Genomic DNA, 22452 nt, shown 5'->3' on the forward strand with positions numbered 1-22452 from the left:
TATCAGCACATTTATCCATTCATCATTGATGGACATTTTGGTTGTTTCCATTCTTTGACTATTATAAATAGTGCTCCTCTGAACATCCATGTACAAGTTTAGTATGGATGCATGTTTTCATTTCTCTTAGGTCTACACACAGGAGTAGAGTTGCTGAGTCATATGGCAACTCTCTTTAACCTTTTGAGGAACTGCTTTCCAAAATAGCTGTATCATTTTACATTTCTACCAATAGTGCAAAAAGATTCTAATTTCTCCAAATCCTCACCAAAATTTGTTATCATCTTTTTTATTATAGCCATTCTAGTGAGCATGATCTACAGGTGATTTCTGATAAGCATTTCTGGTTCTTTAATTGGTTTGAGACACAATCCCATACTCAAATCCTCTAATCAATATCATATATCCTTGGGGTCTCTGTGGACTACCTAGATACAAATCCTAAATGGTTGAAATAAATTTTCAAGTCACTTGAAACTAAGAAGAATGAGGTGTCTCTTGAAAAAAAATTATACTCAAGTATAGGAGATGTTGGAGAAGGCAATGGCACCCCACTCCAGTACTCTTGCCTGGAAAATCCCATGGATGGAGAAGCCTGGTAGGCTGCAGTCCATGGGGTCGCTGAGTCGGATACGACTGAGCGACTTCACTTTCACTTTTCACTTTCATGCATTGGAGAAGGAAATGGCAACCTACTCCAGTATTCTTGCCTGGAGAATCCCAGAGACGGGGGAGCCTAGTGGGCTGCCGTCTATGGGGTCGCACAGAGTCAGACACGACTGAAGCAACTTAGCAGCAGCAGCAGCAGCAGCATAGGAGATGTAATATTGCCAGAATAATCTTTTAATCAAAAGGTTGGGTCTGACTAGATCACACTAAATGTTGCTTCCTTCATCCTGGAAGATAAGTTTAATCAGTTAAAATAAGATAAGATTTTAAGATAAAATAAATAAGATAAGATTCAGATAAGTTAAAATGAACACTAAAGGCAGATTTAAAATGGCAAAAAATCACTGAAAGGAAATGAGTAGCTATGAAAGGATTTGCCAATATGGAAATAGTGGAGGGGATTTTGGGGCTGCTTTTGTATGTTTCGGCTCCACTCTGTTTTCTTCTCTTCTGCCTTCTTGGATTATTACTGCCCAAGCCCAGCGAGTGCACAAGGCTCCTGGGAAACTGTTCTAATTGCTGTACTCTGTATGTGAAAGTCGCTCAGTCGTGTCTGACTCATGTGACTCCTTTGTGACCTCTGCAGCCCGCCAGGCTCCTCCACCCATGGGATTTTCCAGGAAAAAATGCTGGAGTGGGTTGCCATTTCCTTCTCCAGAGGATCTTCCCGACCCAGGGATTGAACCTGGGTGTCCCAGATTGCAGGTAGACTCTTTACCCTCTGAACCACCACGGAAACCCTTTTTACTGTACGCTAGAAAGGACTTTGTCCGATATACTGTACGGTCTATGTTTTCTTCTCCAGATCCATTTTCTACCCTTTACTTTGCTCTGAATTCTGAGAGGCTAACTTTTATGAACTGGCTTCTAGCTGGGTTCAGTGAATGACAATCACTAGCAGTTAGGAGTGGAGAAGGAAATAAAGTTAGTGCATTTATTTCCCTGCCTTCTCCCTGCTGACCACACACTGACAGCAGCTGCAGCATTTCTGTACCTAAGGCTCAGGTGCAGTACTGTTACTTTCTCTACAGCTCTCCAGGTTTGCTCCCTCATTCGTCCTGGTACCTAGGAGTATCAGATGGCTTTGTTGCTAATTTGGTACTTTATCATTTGTTGTTGGTTTCCCTTTTCCTTGCACATACCTTTGAAACAATCCCTTCAACTAAAATCTCAGTTATTCCATTCAATGTACCAGGACCTAACTGATATAGTTGATACAGTCCAAATATTATGCTGATTTCCAACTATGTTCCTGGCCCCAGTCAGGCACTGGGAATAGAATGGAGAACAAAAGCCCTGTCAATCAGTTTCTATCTCTTAAGAGATCCTCAGAACAGAGAGAATAAACTTTAGACAAAAGGGTATAAAATGCAGAATACAAGTAAGTAATTTTCTTGGGCACCTCTTAAAACTTAAAGAGGATCTCAAACGCCTATAAACTTGAGAGAGAAGGGTTGTGAAATCTTCAAGAAACTGATGTTGACATGTACACACTGCTTTATTTAAAATAGATAACCAACAAGGACCTACTGTATAGCACAGGGAACTCTGCTCAATATTATGTAACAACTTAATGGGAAAAGAATTTGCAAAACAATAGCTACATGTATATGTAAAACTGAACCACTTTGATGTATACCTGAAACTAACACAACATTGTTAATCAGTTTTACCCCAATAAAAACAAGGAAATTGATGGGTCCTCATTAGCTACATGTAGGATAAAAAAATTAGTAATGAAGCACTAGGGAAGGAAGAGAGGGAGAGAGGAATAGAAACATTCTTACCTGTTGAGAAAAGAGAGTATAACTGTCCTCCATAAGCAAGAAGGATACTAGATATGACATAAGCAGGAAGTGCTCCACCATGAAATCTAACTACCTAGAAAACAGACAAATGGGCAATTTCTGAATGTTAATGTTAATGACATAAGCATACTTTTACATGAAATAAACCTGTTGTTCTTCACTTTATACATTTTCTGACACAACCACAAAGATATCTCCAGTAATGGGCATAAAAATTCTAAGTAAAATAAATGCTAAGAATATATGGTATATTAGAAATGTTTATCTAAATTTTTATCAAATGCATAAAAGAGAAAATATACAATTGTGTAGCAATTTTTTGCAAACTTTTTTATAAGATATGTTTATTAAGCAAATCAGGAAAGGAGTACATCAATTATATGCAGTGTATATCATGTGAAATGGTGGGCTGGATGAAGCACAAGCTGGAATCAAGATTGCTGGGAGAAATATCAATAACCTCAGATACACAGATGATACCACCCTTATGGCAGAAAGCAAAGAGGAACTAAAGAGCCTCTTGATGAAAGTGAAAGAGGAGCGTGAAAAACCTGGATTAAAACTCAACATTAAAAAAACTAAGATCATGGTATCCAGTCCCATCACTTCATGGCAAATAGATGGGAAACAATGGAAACAGTGACAGATATTATTTCCTTGGGCTCCAAAATCACTGTGGGCGGTGACTGCAGCCATGAAATTAAAAGATGCTTGCTCCTTGGAAGAAAAGCTATGACAAACCTAGACAGCATTATTAAAAGGCAGAGATGTTACTTTGCCAACAAAGGTCTGTCTAGTCGAAGGTATGGTTTTTCCAGTAGTATGGATTGAGAGCTGGACAATAAAAAAGGCTGAGCACTGAAGAATTGATGCCTTCGAACTGTGGTGCTAGAAGACTCTTGTCTTGACAGCAAGGAAATTAAACCAGTCAATCCTAAAGGAAATCAGTCCTGAATATTCATTGGAAGGACTGATGCTGAAGCTGAAGTTCCAATACTTTGGCCACCTGATGCAAAGAACTGACTCATTTGAAAAGACCCTGATGCTGGGAAAGATTGAAGGTGGCAAGAGAAGGGGACGACAGAGGATGAGATGGTTGGATGGGATCACAGACTCAATGGACATGAGTTTGAGCAAGCTCTGGGAGTTGGTGAAGGACAAGGAAGCCTGGCGTGCTGCAGTCCATGGGGTCGCAAAGAGTTGAACACAACTGAATGACTGAACAGATAATTATAGAATTAAATGACTTAAAAAATCTGCCATGCCTATACTGCAAAACATTACAAACCAAAAAATAAAGTGAAAGTAATGATACAATAAAATTTTTAGTGAATTTTAAAACTATAATTTCTCTGACAAATCACTATTACTTATTTATGTCCAGGCTGTACAATTTTGCAAATTAAAATGATGTTGAATATACTATAGTAGTTCTATGACTTGATATGTTATTTTTGTAAAACTATTTGCCTATGAATCATAGAAAGTGTTAGTCGTTCAGTTGTGCCCAACTCTTTATGGCCCCAGGGACTGTAGCCCACCAGGCTCCTCTGTCCATGGGATTTGTCAGGCAAGAATACTGGAGTGGGTTGCCATTCCCTTCTCCATGGTATATTTCCACCCAGGGACCAAACCCAGGTTTCCCGCATTACAGGTGGCCTCTTTACCACCTGAGTCACCAGGGAAGCCACAAATCATTTAAAGAAACTCCCCAAATGAATTTTTCAATATGTTTATTTTTAATACAAATTACTTTTACAATCTGAGCATGCACGACATAAAAAATTCTTGAAAATGTTCATTTATACGATAGAACTTACAGATTATATTGGGATATGAATAGCATAGTATAAGAAACAAGAAATTTTAATATAACATTCATTTAAAAATCAGGAAGCAATTTTCATTTTTAGGAAGTATCAAACATGAAAGTATCACCTTAAAGACAGGGGTGGCCAACTATCGACTTTGTGCCAAGAATGGCTTTCAGATTTTATTAATGTGAGAGAAAAGAAGAAAAAAGTAGCTGAAGTAGTGGCAGCAGCAGCAGCAACAAGACACTATATATAATTTGCCTAAATATTTATTATCTGGTCCTTTACAGAAATGCTTACAACTTCTGTCTTAGAGTATGTATTCACAAGGCAATAAATAACTGACAAGAAGGCTCTCTTACCTGTCCAAGTATTTGTGAAAAGGAAGTCTTAACTGTCACCTAGTTTAAAAAACAATTATTTATAAAGGTTATTTTTCCTATACTCACATTTTATTAAATGAGCTCTCTACAACAATCACAATCACTACTTTGTTATAATGATGAACCTAAAGGTACTCAAGATCTGAAAAGAATTCTCCAAACCATCAACATTTAAATTCTATCAACTGCAGTTTACTGTTCAGAACTTTGCCCTTAATCAAATTCTTTTCGATTGGATGAATGCTATGATACACGAGTAAACTTTTACTAACTAATATAGTTAATTAATTGGAATATCTTATGACCAGATCATACAAGCTAAAGGAATTCATTGAATGACTGAATCCAGAATTTATACATTTATTTGCTGAAAAATTAAGTAAATTAATCAATTTTCTATGTAACCTGTACTTTAAAATCTCAAACCTACAATTGTACGGTACTAAAAAAAGCTAAGCAAAACCACTTCTGAGTAAATTTAATAAAAATAGGTTTCACATAATATAATACCAGGAACAAAGAGAGCACATGTAGTAAAATTTGAGCAAAAACAATATTTTAAAAAGAAATTCACTGTTCATTAATTATCTCTACCATAAATATACCTCCTTAGATATTAGAAAGTCTGGGAAAAGGGAATATATCTTTCATAGAGAAATTGTAAAATATCTAAATTTGGACTTTTTTGAAAATAAAATATTTGTTAAAACATGGACATCTGACAGCATGCAGTATTTGGAGCCGAATTACTAACACAGCTCTTCCTATTTCTATAGTATTAGAAACACGAAGGCACAAGTTGAAAACCATTACATCCCTGAAGAATCCTTCAGTGCTAGAAACACAAAGCAAGACATCAAAGCACCGATAACTTCCAAAAATCTAAAATAACTCATAGTATAGGTCAAACTGAAGCTTGGTTGTAGGACAGATTCTATTCACTTGACCTACTAATTCTGGTTTACCCTAAGAAAGTTCTAAAAAGGAATCCAAGTATTTCCAGTTTATTCTATAACTAAATCTTAAAAATTAAGCAAACATATAACTTACCTCATATTGACAGTCTGATGATGTGTACATTTTTAGTAATGCTACATGGCTGTCATTATCCGGTTGAGCAATATGGAGTTTCACAGAAATTTCAGTGGAAGATGGAACCCTGAAAATATAAACAATGAATTTTTAAATACAAAATGCTGTGAAATAACCATGGCTAAGTCAATACTCAGAACCACACAATGAAATACTGTAAGGAAGCTAGATGACACACACAGGAGTTGGGGGAGAGGGTGGAAAGGGGTTCCTGTTTGATGCAAGTAAGGTTAAATTCTACACTGCTTAAATAAGAATACTATATGTTATAATGTTATATGTATTATCTTATGAGCACAATGCTACATAAAGGAAACCTGTATTTTACTAAAAGGTACTATAATAATTTCACTAAAATTTTACTATGATTTAAATAAACAAAGTAAAATATGTATTATTCAAAAACACCAAAGTTTAAGGTAAATTCTTTGATTTACTTACTGTGCAATGGTTAGTGAATCTTCATAAGACCAGGGAATATGAAGTTTATAGATACTAGTAATTTCTTCTGTAAAAACATAAAGGAAATATGTATTACTAACTTTATATTACTAAATGTTATATAAGCTACTGAGATACATAACTATAGATGGGCTTTCCGGGTAGTGCTAGTGGTAAAGAATCTGGCTGCCAATGCAGGAGACATAAGAGATGTGAGTTCGATCTCTGGGTTGGGAAGATCCCCTGGAAGAGGGCATGGCAACCCACTCCAGTATTCTTGCCTGGAGAATCCTATGGACAGAGGAGCCTGGTGGGCTACAATCCATAGGGTTGCAAAAGAGTCACTTAGCATGCACATAGGCATGCTGATATCTGCATTTATACAATTACTCATTTCATTAAGAAATAATCAGTAAGAGTTATATCACATGATAAGAAATTAGGGAGAATTCTTTAATAATAATGTTTAATTAGGCCTACAAAAAGATATTAGAACATATGGGAAGTACTAAGAAATTGGAAAAAATTAAACAGCTAAATGTCAATTACTATTGCAATAGGACAGCAAGATATACAGTATTTTTTAAATGTAAATATTTAAAACTGATCAATATTTTTACTGTTAAAAAGGGGCTATGTTAAATTAATTGGAAGTATAAACAGCTTTTCTATTATCATATATTAAATATTAATTTACATATATGGAAAAATAAGTATTACAGAAAATTCCACTGAAGAAGACCTAAAGATTCTTCAAATGACAAAATTATTTTTTCAGAAAATATACTTACCTTTGACTCCTGAGCACTTGCTTACCACGTTGATTTTAAACGCTTGGTATATCTAACAGAGTTTGACCACAAATAAAAAAAACAAAAAAACAGGTTTATAAGTTTAACTAAGCGGTAAAGTGAAATCAAGTCCTTGTTATTGTCAAGATAATTAATTACCTGTCCAAAGTTCAGAAGCTCTATATTATAGAACAGACCACTTGTATTTAATATCACTTTCCTTGAAGACAATCCTGTTGAATTAAAAGACTATATTACTTAGAATACCAAAAAAAAATTTTTTTTAAAGTACAAAAGTAATGACTTTAAACAATGTCTAAATAATGCCAACAGATTTTTGATATTAAAAGAGTTTATAGGTTCTTGCTTTTGGTATGGAAGAATGGACTCCTAAAAATTCAATCCTCATTCAATGAATTCTGGACAAAAACAGAACATTTATAATGACTTTTCATTTTTAAAAGTTTATTATTGGAGTATAATTGCTTTATAGTATTAATTTTGCTGTTGTTAAACAACCAAAGTTTATCAGCTACATGTATACATATGTCCCGTCCCTCGTGAACCTCCCTTCCACTCCCCTTCTCAAACCTACCCCTCTAGGTTGAGTACCAGATTGAGTTTCCTGTGTTATACAGCAACTTCCTACTAGCTTTCTATGTTTTATATGGTAACATATATGTTTCATTGATACTCTCTCAATTTGTCCTACCCTCCCCACTGTGTCTACATGTTTCTTCTCTATGTCGGTGTCTCTATTTCTTCCCTGCAAATAGGTTCATCTGTACTATTTTTCCAGATTCCATATATATGTGATATTATTTAATATTTGTTTTTCTCTTTCTGCTTTACTTCACTCTATACAACAGACTCTAGGTCCATCCACACCACTACAAATGTCCCAATTTCATCCCTTTTTATGGCTGAATTATTCCATTGTGTATTATGTGGGATTCCATTGTGTGTATGTACCACATCTTTTTTTATTTTTAATTGAAGGATAATTGCTTTACAAACTTTTGTTGTTTTCTGTCAAACATCAACATGAATCAGCCATAGGTATACATATGTCCCCTCCCTTTTAACCCTCCCTCCCATCTCTGCATCCCACCCCTCTAGGTAGATACAGAGCCCCTGTTTGAGTTCCCCGAGTTATATAGCAAATTCCCACTGGCTATCTATTTTACATATGGTAATATGTTTCCATGTTACTCTCTCCATACATCTCACTCTCTCTTCCCACCTCCTCCTGTGTCCAAAGTCTGTTCTCTATGCCTGTTTCTCCATTGCTGCCCTGCAAATAAATTCATCACTACCGTCTTTCTAGATTCCATATATATGCATTAGTATACAATATTTATCTTTTTTCTGACTTACTTTACTCTGTATAATAGACTCTAGGTTCATCCACCTCACTAGAACTGACTCAACTGCGTTCCTTTTTATGGCTGCGTAATATTCCATTGTATATATCACAGCCTCTTCATCCATTCATTTGTCAATGGACATCTAGCTTGCTTCCATATTCTAGCTATTGTAAACAGTGCTACAATGAACACTGGGGTACAAATGTCTTTTTCAATTTTGGTTTTCTCAGGATATATGCCTAGGAGTGGGACTATTGGGTCATATGGTGGTCTTATTCCTAGTTTTTTTTACGAAATCTCCGTACTGTCTTCCATAGTGGTGGTATCAATTTACATTCCCACCAATAGGGCAAGAGGGTTTCCTTTTCTCCACACCCTCTCCAGCATTTACCATTTGTAGACTTTTTATCCACTTATCTGTCGATGGGCATTTAGGCTGCTCCCATGTCCTGGCTACTGTAAACAGTGCTGCAATGAATACTGCGGTACATGTGCCTCTCTGAATCATGGTTTTCTCAGGGTATATCTCCCATGGTAACAAGGTCATGCTTAAAATCTTGCATGCTATGCTTCAGCATTACATGAACTAAGAACTTTCAGATGTCCAAACTGGGTTTAGAAAAGGTAAAGGAACCAGAAATCAAATTGCCAACAACATTCACTGGATCATAGAGAAAACAAGTGAATTCCAGAAAAACATCTACCTCCATTTCATCAACTATGCCAAAGCCTTTGACTATGTGGATCATAACAAATTGAGGAAAGCTCTTAAAGAGATGGAAATACCATCTCTCATCAGGAGCTCATCAGACCACCTTACCTGTCTCCTGAGAAAACTGTATATGGGTCAAGATGCAACAGTTAGAACCCTATATGGAACAACTGATTGGTTCAAGATCGAGAAAGGAATACGACAGGGCTGTCTGTTGTCATCTTGTTTATTTAGTCTATATGCTGAGCACAACATGAGAAATGCCAGGCTGAATAAGTTACAAGCTAGAATCAAGATATGTGGGAGAAACATCAACAACCTCAGATATAAAGATAATACCACTCAAATGGCAGAAAGCAAAGAGGAGCTAAAGAGTCTCTTGATGAGTGTGAAGGAGAGTGAAAAAAGTCAACTTAAAACTAAATATTAAAAAAACTAAGATCACGGTATCGGGCCCTATTGCTTCATGGCAAATAGAAGTAGAAAAGATTGAAGCAGTGACAGATTTCCTCTTCGTAGGCTCTAAAATCACTGCAGATGGTGACTGCAGCCATGAAATCAGAAGATGATTGCTTCTTGACAGGAAAGCTATTACAAACCTAGACAGTTGTGTTGAAAAGCAGAGACATCACTCTGCCGATAAAGGTCCATATAGTCAAGGTCCATATAGTCTTCCCAGTGGTTACATACAGTTATAAGAGCTGGACCATGAAGAAGGCAGTGTGACAAAGAATTGATGCCTTCAAACTGTGGTGCTGGAGAAGACTCCTGAGAAATCCCTGGACAGCAAGGAGATCAAACCAGTCAATCTTAAAGGAAATAAACCCTGAATACTCACTGGAAGGACTGATGCTGAAGCTGATGCTGAAGCTCCAGTATTTTGGTCACCTGATATGAACAGCCAACTCACTGGCAAAGTCCCTGATGCTGGGAAAGATTGAGGATAGAAGAAGAGGGTGTCAGAAGATGAGCTGTCTGGGTGTTATCACCAACGCAATGGACATGAACTTGGGCAAACTCCGGGGGATGGTGAGGGACAGCAAGGCCTGGCATGCTGCAGTCCCTGGGGTTGCAGAGTCAGGCACGACTGTGTGACTGCACAACAGGGTGTGTGCTCAGGAGTGAGATTGCTGGGTCATACGGTAGCTCTATTTTTAGTTTTTTTAAAGACTTTCAATAACATTTATGTGTTTTAAAAAAATCACTACATATTTCCAATTTCAAAAAGGTATGCTTTCTTGGTAGCTATTTTCTCTTTTTTTGAAAAACATCTTAATCAATTTAAAAAATTACACCCACTTAGATGTGAATGCCTTTGGATAAGAATATGCAAATACAAGTGTTCAGATGCTTCTCTGAAAAGAGAAAATAGGACAAACCACCATTGTGCAATAGACAGAAAAGGCTTGAAATAATTACCAAGTATATCACTAAAATGCTAATAATTAAAAAATAAATACTATATGATGTTAAGATTCTGTCAGGCACATTTAGCACCAGCTAAAACACATAACCAGTTTTTTCATAATGTTGCGTCCTCATAACTATTTTACAGGATCAATAATTGAATTTAAGAAAACAGATGTAAGAAATTTGATCAACATGTAAACAAATTTCTTAAATAGAAGGTGTACCATCAATTTGTGATTAATAAATCACTTTTAAGACACACTGCTTAGACATTCAACTACAAACCATTTTAATGAGTACCTGTTGTAATCAGTATTTTAAAATACAGCACTGAATTTAAGGCAACTGAAAATGAACAATGGGAGAAAAACTATTGATATGAAGTGTCCTTCACACTTTACTTACTCTAATTTGAAATACCATTCATTGTACTAACCTTCTTCACAAGAAAGATGGACTATCTTTTGCATGTTTTACAAATTCTAACAAGAGGTAAGAAATAATTTAAAAGTTTGCTTTTCAAAAAAGGAAATCAGAAGCTAAATATTGTACTTAAAAACTTTTTTAGTCTGACTCACACCCTAAAGATTTTAGAAAGAACATCTTTATTATTAAAATGTTGATAGGCCCAACACAGACAAAGACTGTTACAAAAGATAAAGAAGGATACTACATAATGATCAAGGGATCAATCCAGGAAGAAGATATAACAATTGTAAATATTTATCCACTCAACATAGGAGCATCTTACTACATAAAGCAAATGCTAACAGCCGTAAAAGAGGAAATCAACAGTAACACAATAATAGTGGGGGGTCTTTAACAGCCACTTACACCAATGGACTTCTGAACTGTGGTGTTGAAGACTCTTGAGAGTCCTTTGGACTGCAAGGTGATCCAACCAGTCCATTCTAAAGGAACTCAATCCTGAATATTCACTGGAAGGACTGATGCTGAAGCTGAAACTCTAACACTTTGGCCACCTGATGCGAAGAACTGACTCCTTAAAAAAGACCCTGATGCTGGGGAAGATTGCAGGCAGGAGAAGGGGACGACAGAGAATGAGATGGTTGGATAGCATCGCCAACTCAATAGACATGAGTTTGAACAAGCTCCGGGAGATGGTGAAGGACAAGGGAAGCCTGGCGTGCTGCAGTCCCTGGGACTGCAAAGAGTTGGACACAAATGAGCAACTGATGAACAACACCACCAATGGACAGACAGGGAATTACAAGGAAACACAAGCATTTAATGACACATTAGACCAGATAGATTTAGTTGATGTGTAAAAACGTTTCATTCAAAAGTAACAGAATATCCTTTCTTCTCAAGTGCACATGGGACATTCTCTAGGATGGATCATGTCTTGGTCACAAATCAAGCCTCAGTAAATTTAAGAAAACTGAAATCATATCAAGTATCTTTTCTGACCACAATGCTATGAGATTATAATACAGGAAAAAAACAACTATAAAAAAGAAATACAAACACATGGAGGCTAAATAGTATGCTACTAAATAACAACCAATGGATCATTTCAACAACCAATGGATCATTTCAATACATACTAATTAATCAATGTGGTACACCATACTAACAAACTGAAGAATAAAAACCATATGATAATCTCAACAGATACAGAAAAAGCTTTTGACAAAATTAAAAATCCATTTATGGTAAAAACTCTCCAGAAAGTGGACATAGAGGGAACATACCTCAATATGTATGGTTGACAAACATATAGTATGTCAAACAACCCATGTATGACAAACACACAGCAAATACGAAGAACTGAAAGCATTTCCTCTAAGATCCCATTTATCATCACAACAAAAAGATTATAATACTTAAGAATAAACCTATCTACAGAACTTCAAGACCTGTACTCAGAAAACTATAAGATACCAGTGAAAGAAATCAAAGACAACACAGATGGAGAGATAACAACATGTTCTTGGATCGAAAGAATCAATACTATGAAAATGACTATACTACTCAAAGCAATCTACAGATTCAATGCAATTCCTATCAATTACAAATGATATTTTACTAAGAAATAGAACAAAAAATTTTACAATATGTGTAGAAACACAGACAACCACAAACAGCCAAAGCAATCTTGAGAAAGAAAAGGGGAGCTGGAGGAATCAGGATTCCTGACCTCAGACTATACTACACAGCTACAGTAATCAAAACAGTATGGTTCTGGCACAAAAACAGAAAAATAGATCAATGGAACATGACAGAAAGTCCAGAGATAAACTCACACACCGATAGTCACTTCATCTATGAAAAAGGAGGCAAGATTATTCAATGGAGAAAAGACAATCTCTTCATTAATTTTTTCTGGAAAAATTGGCCAGCTATCAATACATGTAAAAGAATGAAATCAGAACACTCCCTAACATCATATGCAAAAAAATCTCAAACTGGATTAAAGACCTAAAAGTAAGGCCGGACACTATAAAACCCATAGAGAAAACCATAGGCAGAACACTCTTTGACATAAACTGCAGCAAGATTTTTAATCTACCTCCTAGAGTAATGAAAATAAAAACAAAAATAAACAAATGGGACCTAATTAAACTTAAAAGCTTTTGCACAGCAAAGGAAGCCATAAACAAAATGAAAAGATAACATACAGAATGGGATAAAAATGTCTGCCAACAAAGCAACTAACAAAGGATTAATCTCCAAAATATACAAACAGCTCTGCAGCTTAATAAAAAAAAAAAAATCAAAAGATGGGTAGAAGATCTAAATAAGAATCAAACCACTGAGTCATATCACATGGTTATTCTAAGAACTATACTAGAAATACACACAAAAAATGTTACAAGGCTCTGCATTATTACAACTAACTGGCAAAACAAATCAACACTCTATCAAAAAGAAAAACAATTCTTAAGGTTTCCAAAATCCAGCTTCCCTGTTGGCTCAGTTGTAAAGAATCTCCCTGCCAATGCAGGAGACACAAGTTTGATCCTGATCCAGGAAGATCCTACGTGCTTCAGAGCAACTAAGCCCATGTACTACAACTGTTGGGTCTATGCTCTAGAGCCCATGAGCCACAACTACTGAAGACCGCAAACCTAGAGCACATACTCCGCAACAAAGAAGCCACCACAATGGGAAGCCCATGCACTGCAACTAGAGAAAATCCCACGCATCAATGAGGAGCCAGTGAAGCCAAAAACTGAAAAAAAAAAAATTTTTCCAAAATCAAAGTACTTACCAAAGGAAAAAAGATGAGTTACAGGAAGCTGTATGGATCTTGTCTCTTTTTTAAAGAATTCACAATCTACAACAAACTGGAATATAGAACATTGATTTATTAGGAAAAAACAGAATTAAATTTATAGTAAAATATCTTCACTTGATATTTGAGTAGAAAATAAAAATCTATAAATTTCATTTTTGAAGAAGGTATTCTATTGTCTATTACAGTCCAACTCTCAAGCTATATTTAGAGGGCCTAAATTCCTCAAGGAGAGATGCTAAGCTACAAAAATTTGGTGAAAAATCTTAATAAATTATTAGAGGGTCGTTATCTATAAGAGCAGATGTACAGCACAGTTTTCTTGTAGTTTGCTTTTGGTGTTTGTAGAAGAGAGGGACCATAAACGATGGATAAAAACATTAAGAGCAAAAGTTAATTCAAGATTAATTAGGAATTTAGATAATATATCCCCGAATACTTTCAGTCAAAATAAAATGTGATTTTGTTCTATCTTTTAAAAATTTCCATATTTATTATGTTTCTACAGTCTAATTAGACTACAAAAGGCTTTTGGAGACATACTGTCATTCATTTACAGATGCTTAATGCTATTCATGTAAGATTATGTCTAATCTTACATGAGGCTAAACAGTGATTATAGTAAATAGAAAACAGGTTCACTGTGTACAAAAAAAAAGAAATGTTATCTCAAAAAAAAGTAAACCTAAAATGTGACATCTCCATCACTGCAATTTCCATAATGACATTTCTCATCTAATAACATGTCCACAGTGGTGTAAGGATCTTCATTCTCAGCTGTCTATAATAGAAGAGTTTCATTAAAATTGTTTCCACAATCCAACTAAATGACTCTAACCTATACAAGCTGAGGAAGAAATTAATCTGATGCCTAACTGTAGCTAGCAAGTAGTTTGCAATGCACAGTAAAGTAAAAAGCCAGTGGGGTCCATCTCAGGCTTTTCCAGTACTACATCTTGGACTGTATTTTAAACTATGTTATTTTGTTTGAGTGGAATTTTGATTGTTTTTGAAAATGAAAAACAGATGAGGGAAGATGCTATCAGAATGCACACACATAGGGAAGCAAAAGAAAAAAAATTTACTAAGGAGCTCTGCTTTTATTTTTCCCTCTTTAATTAGAAGGCAAAGAATACTGTCAGATATTTCCATTATAGAAAACAGTCATTATAAGATTAGAGAAATCATTTATTGAGCACAATTATTCATTATATTTTTATAGGTGTCTTTAGCTGAGACACTGCCTGAGATAGGAAGAAATTTTTAATCACTTTAGCAGGTAATTAAAATAATACAAATTTTATTATTACTTTAAAAATTTGGCCATTTCTTTACGGAATAAACCTTTATCCAAGAAAGAATTCATGAGTCTGTCTCTGAAATATACAGATAAGTAAATTTCTAATGGACTTAATTTTGTTTTCTGTCTTTAAAAAATGCAGGTAATTCCATATTTACATTTGGAAAACTATATTAAGACAATCAGTTGACTCAAAAAGCTTTCAAACTGCCTATTTAAATACATGTATCCTTCTGGTGATGGGTTGTAACAGACACACAGAAATCATGACAGACCTAAGTTACTGTCCTTGTGAGACTGGGTGTGCAACAACTAGGGTCAGCAGTGTTACTTTCCAAAGAGTGTCCACTAAGTATTTATTAGGCTGCTAAGACTGGCTATTTGAGAAAGGCTCATTAATTTCCTGGAATAACCAGAGAAGGCCTTGTTTGGGAAGATGTTAAATTCATTCAAAACCAACTTACCTGAAAAAAAAAAAACCCTTAAAGAGAGCTTTTAGTACTGAAGATGTTGAATTACCTCTCACTTGAGCTAAGCAAAACAAAACAATGAATCCATTACAAGGTACTTGTGAAACTCAATCTTTGAGATGACTCCTAACTACATCCCCTTTTCTTTTTTCCTTTGAATATTTCTAGTGATTTTGGCCCCAAATCTCATTAACTTTTTTATTCAAGAAACATTTTGAATGTATATGTGGTGGTCTCTAAAGATTTCACTTCACTAAAGGTTTAGGATGCAGAGTAAAACCCATTTAGTCCTTACTCTCAATAAGTTCATACTATGGGATGGCAATAAAGACATAAATTATAATTCAGTGTAAAATATTCCTCAAAGAACTTATGAACAAAATATGGGACTCAGCAGTAGCAAGAGGTTATTGGAGTAGTCTAGAAAAGGAAAACAGGGCACACTTAGGTTAGATGTTGAAGTAAGTTTGTTGGGTAAAATGTGGCAAGGGTCTTTTACCTCCACCTTCTTTCCCTGCCTACTTCTCTCAAAAATTACCATCCTTTTATTTCTACTTCCACTGCATGACTACAAGCCTGCAAAACCCCTTGACAGGTGCCTGGTCTGTCTTGTTTCTAATCCATCCTATACCAAAAATAGATTCACTGTCCAAAACAAATAGCTCTGATCCCATTACTACCATGGTGAAAAATCTTTTGGTTCCCTTCTGGCTTCTGAATCTTCCAATGAAGACTTCCACAATATGGCCATGAACTAGTTTTCCAGACTTTTCTCCCATTACTTTTTTTTTTTTTTAATTTTATTTTTAAACTTTACATAATTGTATTAGTTTTGCCAAATATCAAAATGAATCCGCCACAGGTATACATGTGCTCCCCATCCTGAACCCTCCTCCCTCCTCCCTCCCCATACCATCCCTCTGGGTCATCCCAGTGCACTAGCCCCAAGCATCCAGTATCGTGCATTGAACCTGGACTGGCATCTCGTTTCATACATGATATTTTACATGTTTCAATGCCATTCTCCCAAATCTTCCCACCCTCTCCCTCTCCCAGAGAGTCCATAAGACTGTTCGATACATCAGTGTCTCTTTTGCTGTCTCGTACACAGGGTTATTGTTACCATCTTTCTAAATTCCATATATATGCGTTAGTATACTGTATTGGTGTTTTTCCTTCTGGCTTACTTCACTCCATGGTAGCTATCCTTTTAAAACTATTTACTTATTCACTATTTTCCAAACATACCCTACACCTTCCATGTTCTGGTTTTAGTATTTATGTCTCAAAGGTGTTGTTCATTATAACTTTCTGCAATAATGTTACTATTGAGCATCTGGAATATGGCTAATACAACTAAGGATCTGATTTTTTACTTTTATTTAAGTTTTATTAATTTAAATAGTCACATGTGCTAATGGCTCCCAAAGTAGAGAGCCCAGGTCTTGAATACTCAATCTATCTATAAAAACACTAACTATCCTTTAAGGTAGTTTTAAATATCACCTGAAACTAATGTCTTTTCTGATTTTATCAGTCAGCGATACTCCCCTTTTAACGCTTTTCAAGGATTTGCAATATTCTGATTTGTATTATACATTTTTGGGTACCTCTTTCATTTTCACCCTTCCCCTGGCTATGAAATATATTTCTATCCCTCTACCAACAGTATATAAGCTTTCTGAGAACATGGTTCATGTCCTCCTCTTTTGTGTGCCTCCTATGATTCCTGGCACAGAGTTTTTGCACATAAAAGGGTACTCAATAATTAACATATTTTGAAAGACTGATAAAGTGGAAATAATTCCTACTTGAAACAAAGAGACTTGGATTTATTCTGCTTAGTTCAAGTCAGAGTAGATGATCTCAATGATTTAAACAGTCTTAGGTGGATCACCAACCCAGCCACTATTTTAGATGTTTTAGATAAGTGCTATGCTGAAGAATGTATCAAAAAATGACTTAAATATTTAGCATAAGTATCCCAGAAACATTCTGATAACAGACTCTTGGTTGTTACCTTACTTCCATGAATAGATGGTACATAAACAACAAGATGAGACAAAGATGGATAGTCTTGAAGTCTTAACGTCAGAGACTAAAAAAAGATGAAAAAAAAAAAGCTGATTTTATTTAGGATATACAGAACTTAAAGCATGTTAAAAGATAAATTACAAACCCATTTCTTACTTAGTATGTTACAAAAAAACTGACTTCAAACTTTATGTTCAGTACTTCATAAAATGCCCATGTTTACATTTTCAGGTCAATGAACCTGCTGAATGTCAAATTTATAATAATTATGTTAATGCTGCTACTGCTGCTAAGTCGCTTCAGTCATGTCCGACTCTGTGCGACCCCATAGACAGCAGCCCACCAGGCTCCCCCGTCCCTGGGATTCTCCAGGCAAGAACACTGGAGTGGGTTGCCTTAATATGGACTGCCAAAAATACTCCCTTGAACTATATCGCTTCAAGTAAAACAAATGAAATGTAACACTAAATTTAATTATTTTACAAAATTATTTCCAGATATGGTTTCTTATAATTTGTCTACTTGTTTTGTATAATATTACAGTATGGTTTCTACATTGATTTTGGTGGTATATGACAAAGAGCACTCAATAGTTGAATGGATGCTCAATATGACAGAACAACTGCAACTTAATCTGAAATGATTCTGATCTAGGCCACATAATAAACAGTTGCTGGCTAATGATGTATGAACATCATCCCTTGGAACTTATTCAGTAAGTGACAAGAATGAACTATGCAAGTCCAACAACACACCTCACCAAATGAGCATCTCTTCTGTTCTCAAAGCTAAGCCCATATCTTACAGTCTGTATTCTGAGGAATGACTAGATAGGAGACGGTCTATTTAATGAAAAGCTAGGCCACCAAATGTAGTTTTCAAGTTTTTTTTTTTCCTGACAATAGATGTGGGAAATGGGAGTAAGTTATATGTTGCAACAATCTTATGCATTAAGAAAATTCTGCACTTAACATTCTCCACTGTTCTTCAGAAGCACCCTTGTGGGCAATCTGGACTGAGAACCTGAAGCACGCTATCACGAGTGGTCCTCAAACAACCTGACCAGATTCACCTGGGAGTGCTTATTAATCTCCTGGGCTGCATCTCAACTTACTAAGGAAAGTCTCTATAGCCAACTTACATATTCTAATGCACATTAAAAGGTGACAGGGGCTTCCCAGGTGGCACAGTTGTAAAGAATTTGTCTGTCAGATGCAGGAGATGCAGATAAATCCCTGGGTCAGGAAGATTCTTGGGAGTAGGAAGTGGCAACCCACTATAGTATTCTTGCCTGGAAAACTCCATGGACAGAGGAGCCAGGCAAGCTATGATCGCAAGAGTCAGACATGACTGAGCAACTGAACACACACATGCATGCTTGTGTGCTCAGTCATGTCCGACTCTTTGCAACCCCATGGACTATAGCCCGCCAGACTCCTCTGTGCATGGAATTTTCCAGTCAAGAATACTAGAGTGGGTTGCCATTTCCTACTCCAGCGGATCTTCCGACCCAGGGATCAAACCCAGTCTCTTGCATTGGCAGGCAGATTCTTTACCACTGTGCCACCTCAGAAACCAGAGCATGTGCACACACACAGACACACACACAAAAGGACCACACAAGCCAAAGTTCCAAGCAACTGAAACCAACCAGATAAATGGTAGACAATATGAAAGATAATTACAAAGAACCATGGTTATCTGTGTAGCTATCCACTCTGAGAGCTTTTGTTACTTTCAAGAAAAATTTTTTTTCTCAAGAATTTTTTTTTCAGGTCAGTCAGTCAGTTCAGTCGCTCAGTCATGTCTGACTTTTTGTGACCCCATGGACTGCAGCACGCTAGGCCTCCCTGTCCATCACCAACTCCCGGAGTTTACTCAAACTCATGTCCACTGAGTCCGTGATGCCATCCAACCATCTCATCCTGTCGTCACCTTCTCCTTCTGCCTTCAGTCTTTCAATTTTTCAGATCAGAATACGTTAAAAAGATACCAGAGTGTCAAAGTACATTTACTTATAAACTTAAGCTCCATATAGTTATAAAATCAGTAGGAATTTGGCAAGATACTATTTATGAAATTGCTACATTAACAGATAAGGGTAATACAAAGTTTGAAAATTTTTCAGTGTTTTAAAAATAAAAATTACCTTAATGCTAAGGTAACACACATAAAAAATCAAATACCAGTATTTGGATGTCAGAAACCCTTCAAGTTCTGCTGCTGTGTGTCAGGCAAAGCCGTGGTGCTACATTTAATTTAGGCAAAAGAGTGACAAGGTAACTTTTCTCATATAACTTAGATTTCTTTCCAAAGGTAATTGTTCTGTTTTTAGCAGTAAGTCCATTTGGGCTTGTGAAATTGTTGGCATGCAGTGGTTTGTGTGTTTTTAGAAACAACTTCACTGTACTATGACAGAAAAGCTCCATATGATTGGTGCTCTGAAGGCCCTAAACTGCTTTGCTATAGGATTCCATCTATTTATTAACAATTCAGTCAGCAGAGGTGCTCAAAATGATATGTTCTCATGTGACATTGACTTCCCTGGTGGCTCAGACGGTAAAGCATCTGTCTACAATGCAGGAGACCTGGGTTCAATCCCTGGGTCGGGAAGTTCCCTGGAGAAGGAAAAGGCAACCCACTCCAGTACTCTTGCCTAGAAAATCCCATGGATGGAGGAGCCTGGTGTCCATGGGGTTGCAAAGAGTCAGACACGACTGAGCGACTTCACTCACTTCACATGTGACATTACCCTTATTGAGAAGATATAAATAAGAATAGAACTCACAAATTTTACTTCAATTTTTCAACTTCATGTCAAAGTAACTTTGTGTGCTTTTTATAATTGACTAACCAGAGATCAAACTGCTAACATCTGCTGGATCATCGAAAAAGCAAGAGTTACAGAAAAACATCTATTTCTGCTTTATTGACTATGCCAAAGCCTTTGACTGTGTGGATCACAATAAACTGTGGAAAATTCTGAAAGGGATGGGAATGCCAGACCACCTGACCTGCCTCTTGAGAAACCTATATGCAGGTCAGGAAGCAACAGTTAGAACTGGACATGGAACAACAGACTGGTTCCAAATAGGAAAAGGAGTAGGTCAAGGCTGTATATTGTCACCCTGCTTCTTTAACTTCTATGCAGAGTACATCATGAGAAACGCTGGGCTGGAAGAAGTACAAGCTGGAATCAAGATTGCCGGGAGAAATATCAATAACCTCAGATATGCAGATGACACCGCCCTTATGGCAGAAAGTGAAAAGGAACTAAAAAGCTTCTTGATGAAAGTGAAAGAGGAGAGTGAAAAAGTTGGCTTACAGCTCAACATTCAGAAAACGAAGATCATAGCATCTGGTTCCATCACTTCATGGGAAATAGATGGGGAAACAGTGGAAACAGTGTCAGACTTTATTTTGGGGGGCTCCAAGATCACTGCAGATGGTGGTTGCAGCCATGAAATTAAAAGACGCTTACTCCTTGGAAGAAAAGTTATGACCAACCTAGATAGCATATTGAAAAGCAGAGACATTACTTTGCCAACAAAGGTCTGTCTAGTCAAGGCTATGGTTTTTCCAGTGGTCATGTATGGATGTGAGAGTTGGACTGTGAAGAAGGCTGAGTGCCGAAGAATTGATGCTTTTGAACTGTGGTGTTTGAGAAGACTCTTGAGAGTCCCTTGGACTGCAAGGAGATCCAACCAGTCCATTCTAAAGGAGATCAGCCCTGGGTGTTCTTTGGAAGGAATGATGCTAAAGCTGAAACTCCAGTACTTTGGCCACCTCATGCGAAGAGTTGACTCATTGGAAAAGATTCTGATGCTGGGACGGATTAGGGACAGAAGGAGAAGGGGACCACAGAGGATGAGATGGCTGGATGGCATCACCGACTCAATGGACATGAGTTTGAGTGAACTCCGGGAGTTGGTGATGGACAGGGAGGCCTGGCGTGCTACAATTCATGGGGTCGCAAAGAGTCGGACATGACTGAGCGACTGAACATAACTGAACACATACAAATGAATATACGTGATTTTGACTTTCATTTTAATGGAAAAGTTTACTTGCATTTAATAATTACAATCATCTTCAACTGAGAATAACTAAGATAGCAGAAGATTATAATCCTTCCTTTCTAACTTCTCTCTTCCACTTTTCTCCTCAAATCCAGCAGGCTTTTAATGCCACCCAGCACTTTCTTATAGCATCCGCTATAAAAAGTAAGCAGCGGGAAGAACTTGTTCTCCTACTGCTCAGCCAGCTGTTTCTTACATTTAGAAAAAAATAACACAGGGGACTAAAACTATATAAATACATTGTTTAATCTTTGAGACTAAAAAATAATATAAAAATATTATTATTTAAGAGTTAATAAAATAACATTTTACCAGGTTTTTAATCATTTATTTCCTTTTTTAATATAAATTTATTTTAATTGGAGGCTAATTACTTTACAATACTGTATTGGTTTTGCCATACATCAACATGAATCCACCACAGGTGTACACGTGTTCCCCATCCTGAACCCCCCTCCTACCTCCTTCCCCATCCCTCTGGGTCATCATTTCTTTCTTTCTAACTCTTAAATTGGGCTTCCACAGTAGCTCAGTAGTAAAGAATCCGTCTGTTTTGCAGGAGCCAGAGGAGATGTGGGTTCAATCCCTGAGTCTGGAAGATCCCTCAAGGGAATGGCAACCCACTCCAGTATCCTTGCCTGGAAAATCCCATGGACAGAGGAGCCTGGTGGGCTACAGTCCATAGGGTTGCGAGGAGTTGGACAGGACTAAAGTGACTTAGCATGCACAACTCTTAAATTACAGACTGAAGAGGATATCCAAACTGAAAATTGAAGGAAATATTTAACATATCTTATGAATGACTTGTTAGTAAGTACATCCT

The 22452-nt window shown here is 36.6% G+C and overlaps 1 protein-coding gene across 1 annotated transcript in view; it reads right to left on the reverse strand.

Annotated features, from left to right (window-relative positions):
• PGAP1 (post-GPI attachment to proteins inositol deacylase 1) overlaps positions 1-22452 on the reverse strand; it is a 73436-nt gene that overhangs the window by 9603 nt on the left and 41381 nt on the right. Inside the window, exons 13-20 of the mRNA NM_001205550.1 lie at positions 17537-17614; positions 13723-13798; positions 7158-7231; positions 6999-7050; positions 6208-6274; positions 5725-5833; positions 4654-4692; positions 2457-2550 (exon numbers count right to left, since the gene is read on the reverse strand). Coding sequence (NP_001192479.1) covers positions 2457-2550; positions 4654-4692; positions 5725-5833; positions 6208-6274; positions 6999-7050; positions 7158-7231; positions 13723-13798; positions 17537-17614 — 589 coding nt within the window. The remainder of the gene's footprint in view (positions 1-2456; positions 2551-4653; positions 4693-5724; positions 5834-6207; positions 6275-6998; positions 7051-7157; positions 7232-13722; positions 13799-17536; positions 17615-22452) is intronic.

The sequence above is a fragment of the Bos taurus genome, chromosome 2, assembly GCF_002263795.3.
Source record: "Bos taurus isolate L1 Dominette 01449 registration number 42190680 breed Hereford chromosome 2, ARS-UCD2.0, whole genome shotgun sequence".
Lineage (NCBI taxonomy): Eukaryota > Metazoa > Chordata > Mammalia > Artiodactyla > Bovidae > Bos > Bos taurus.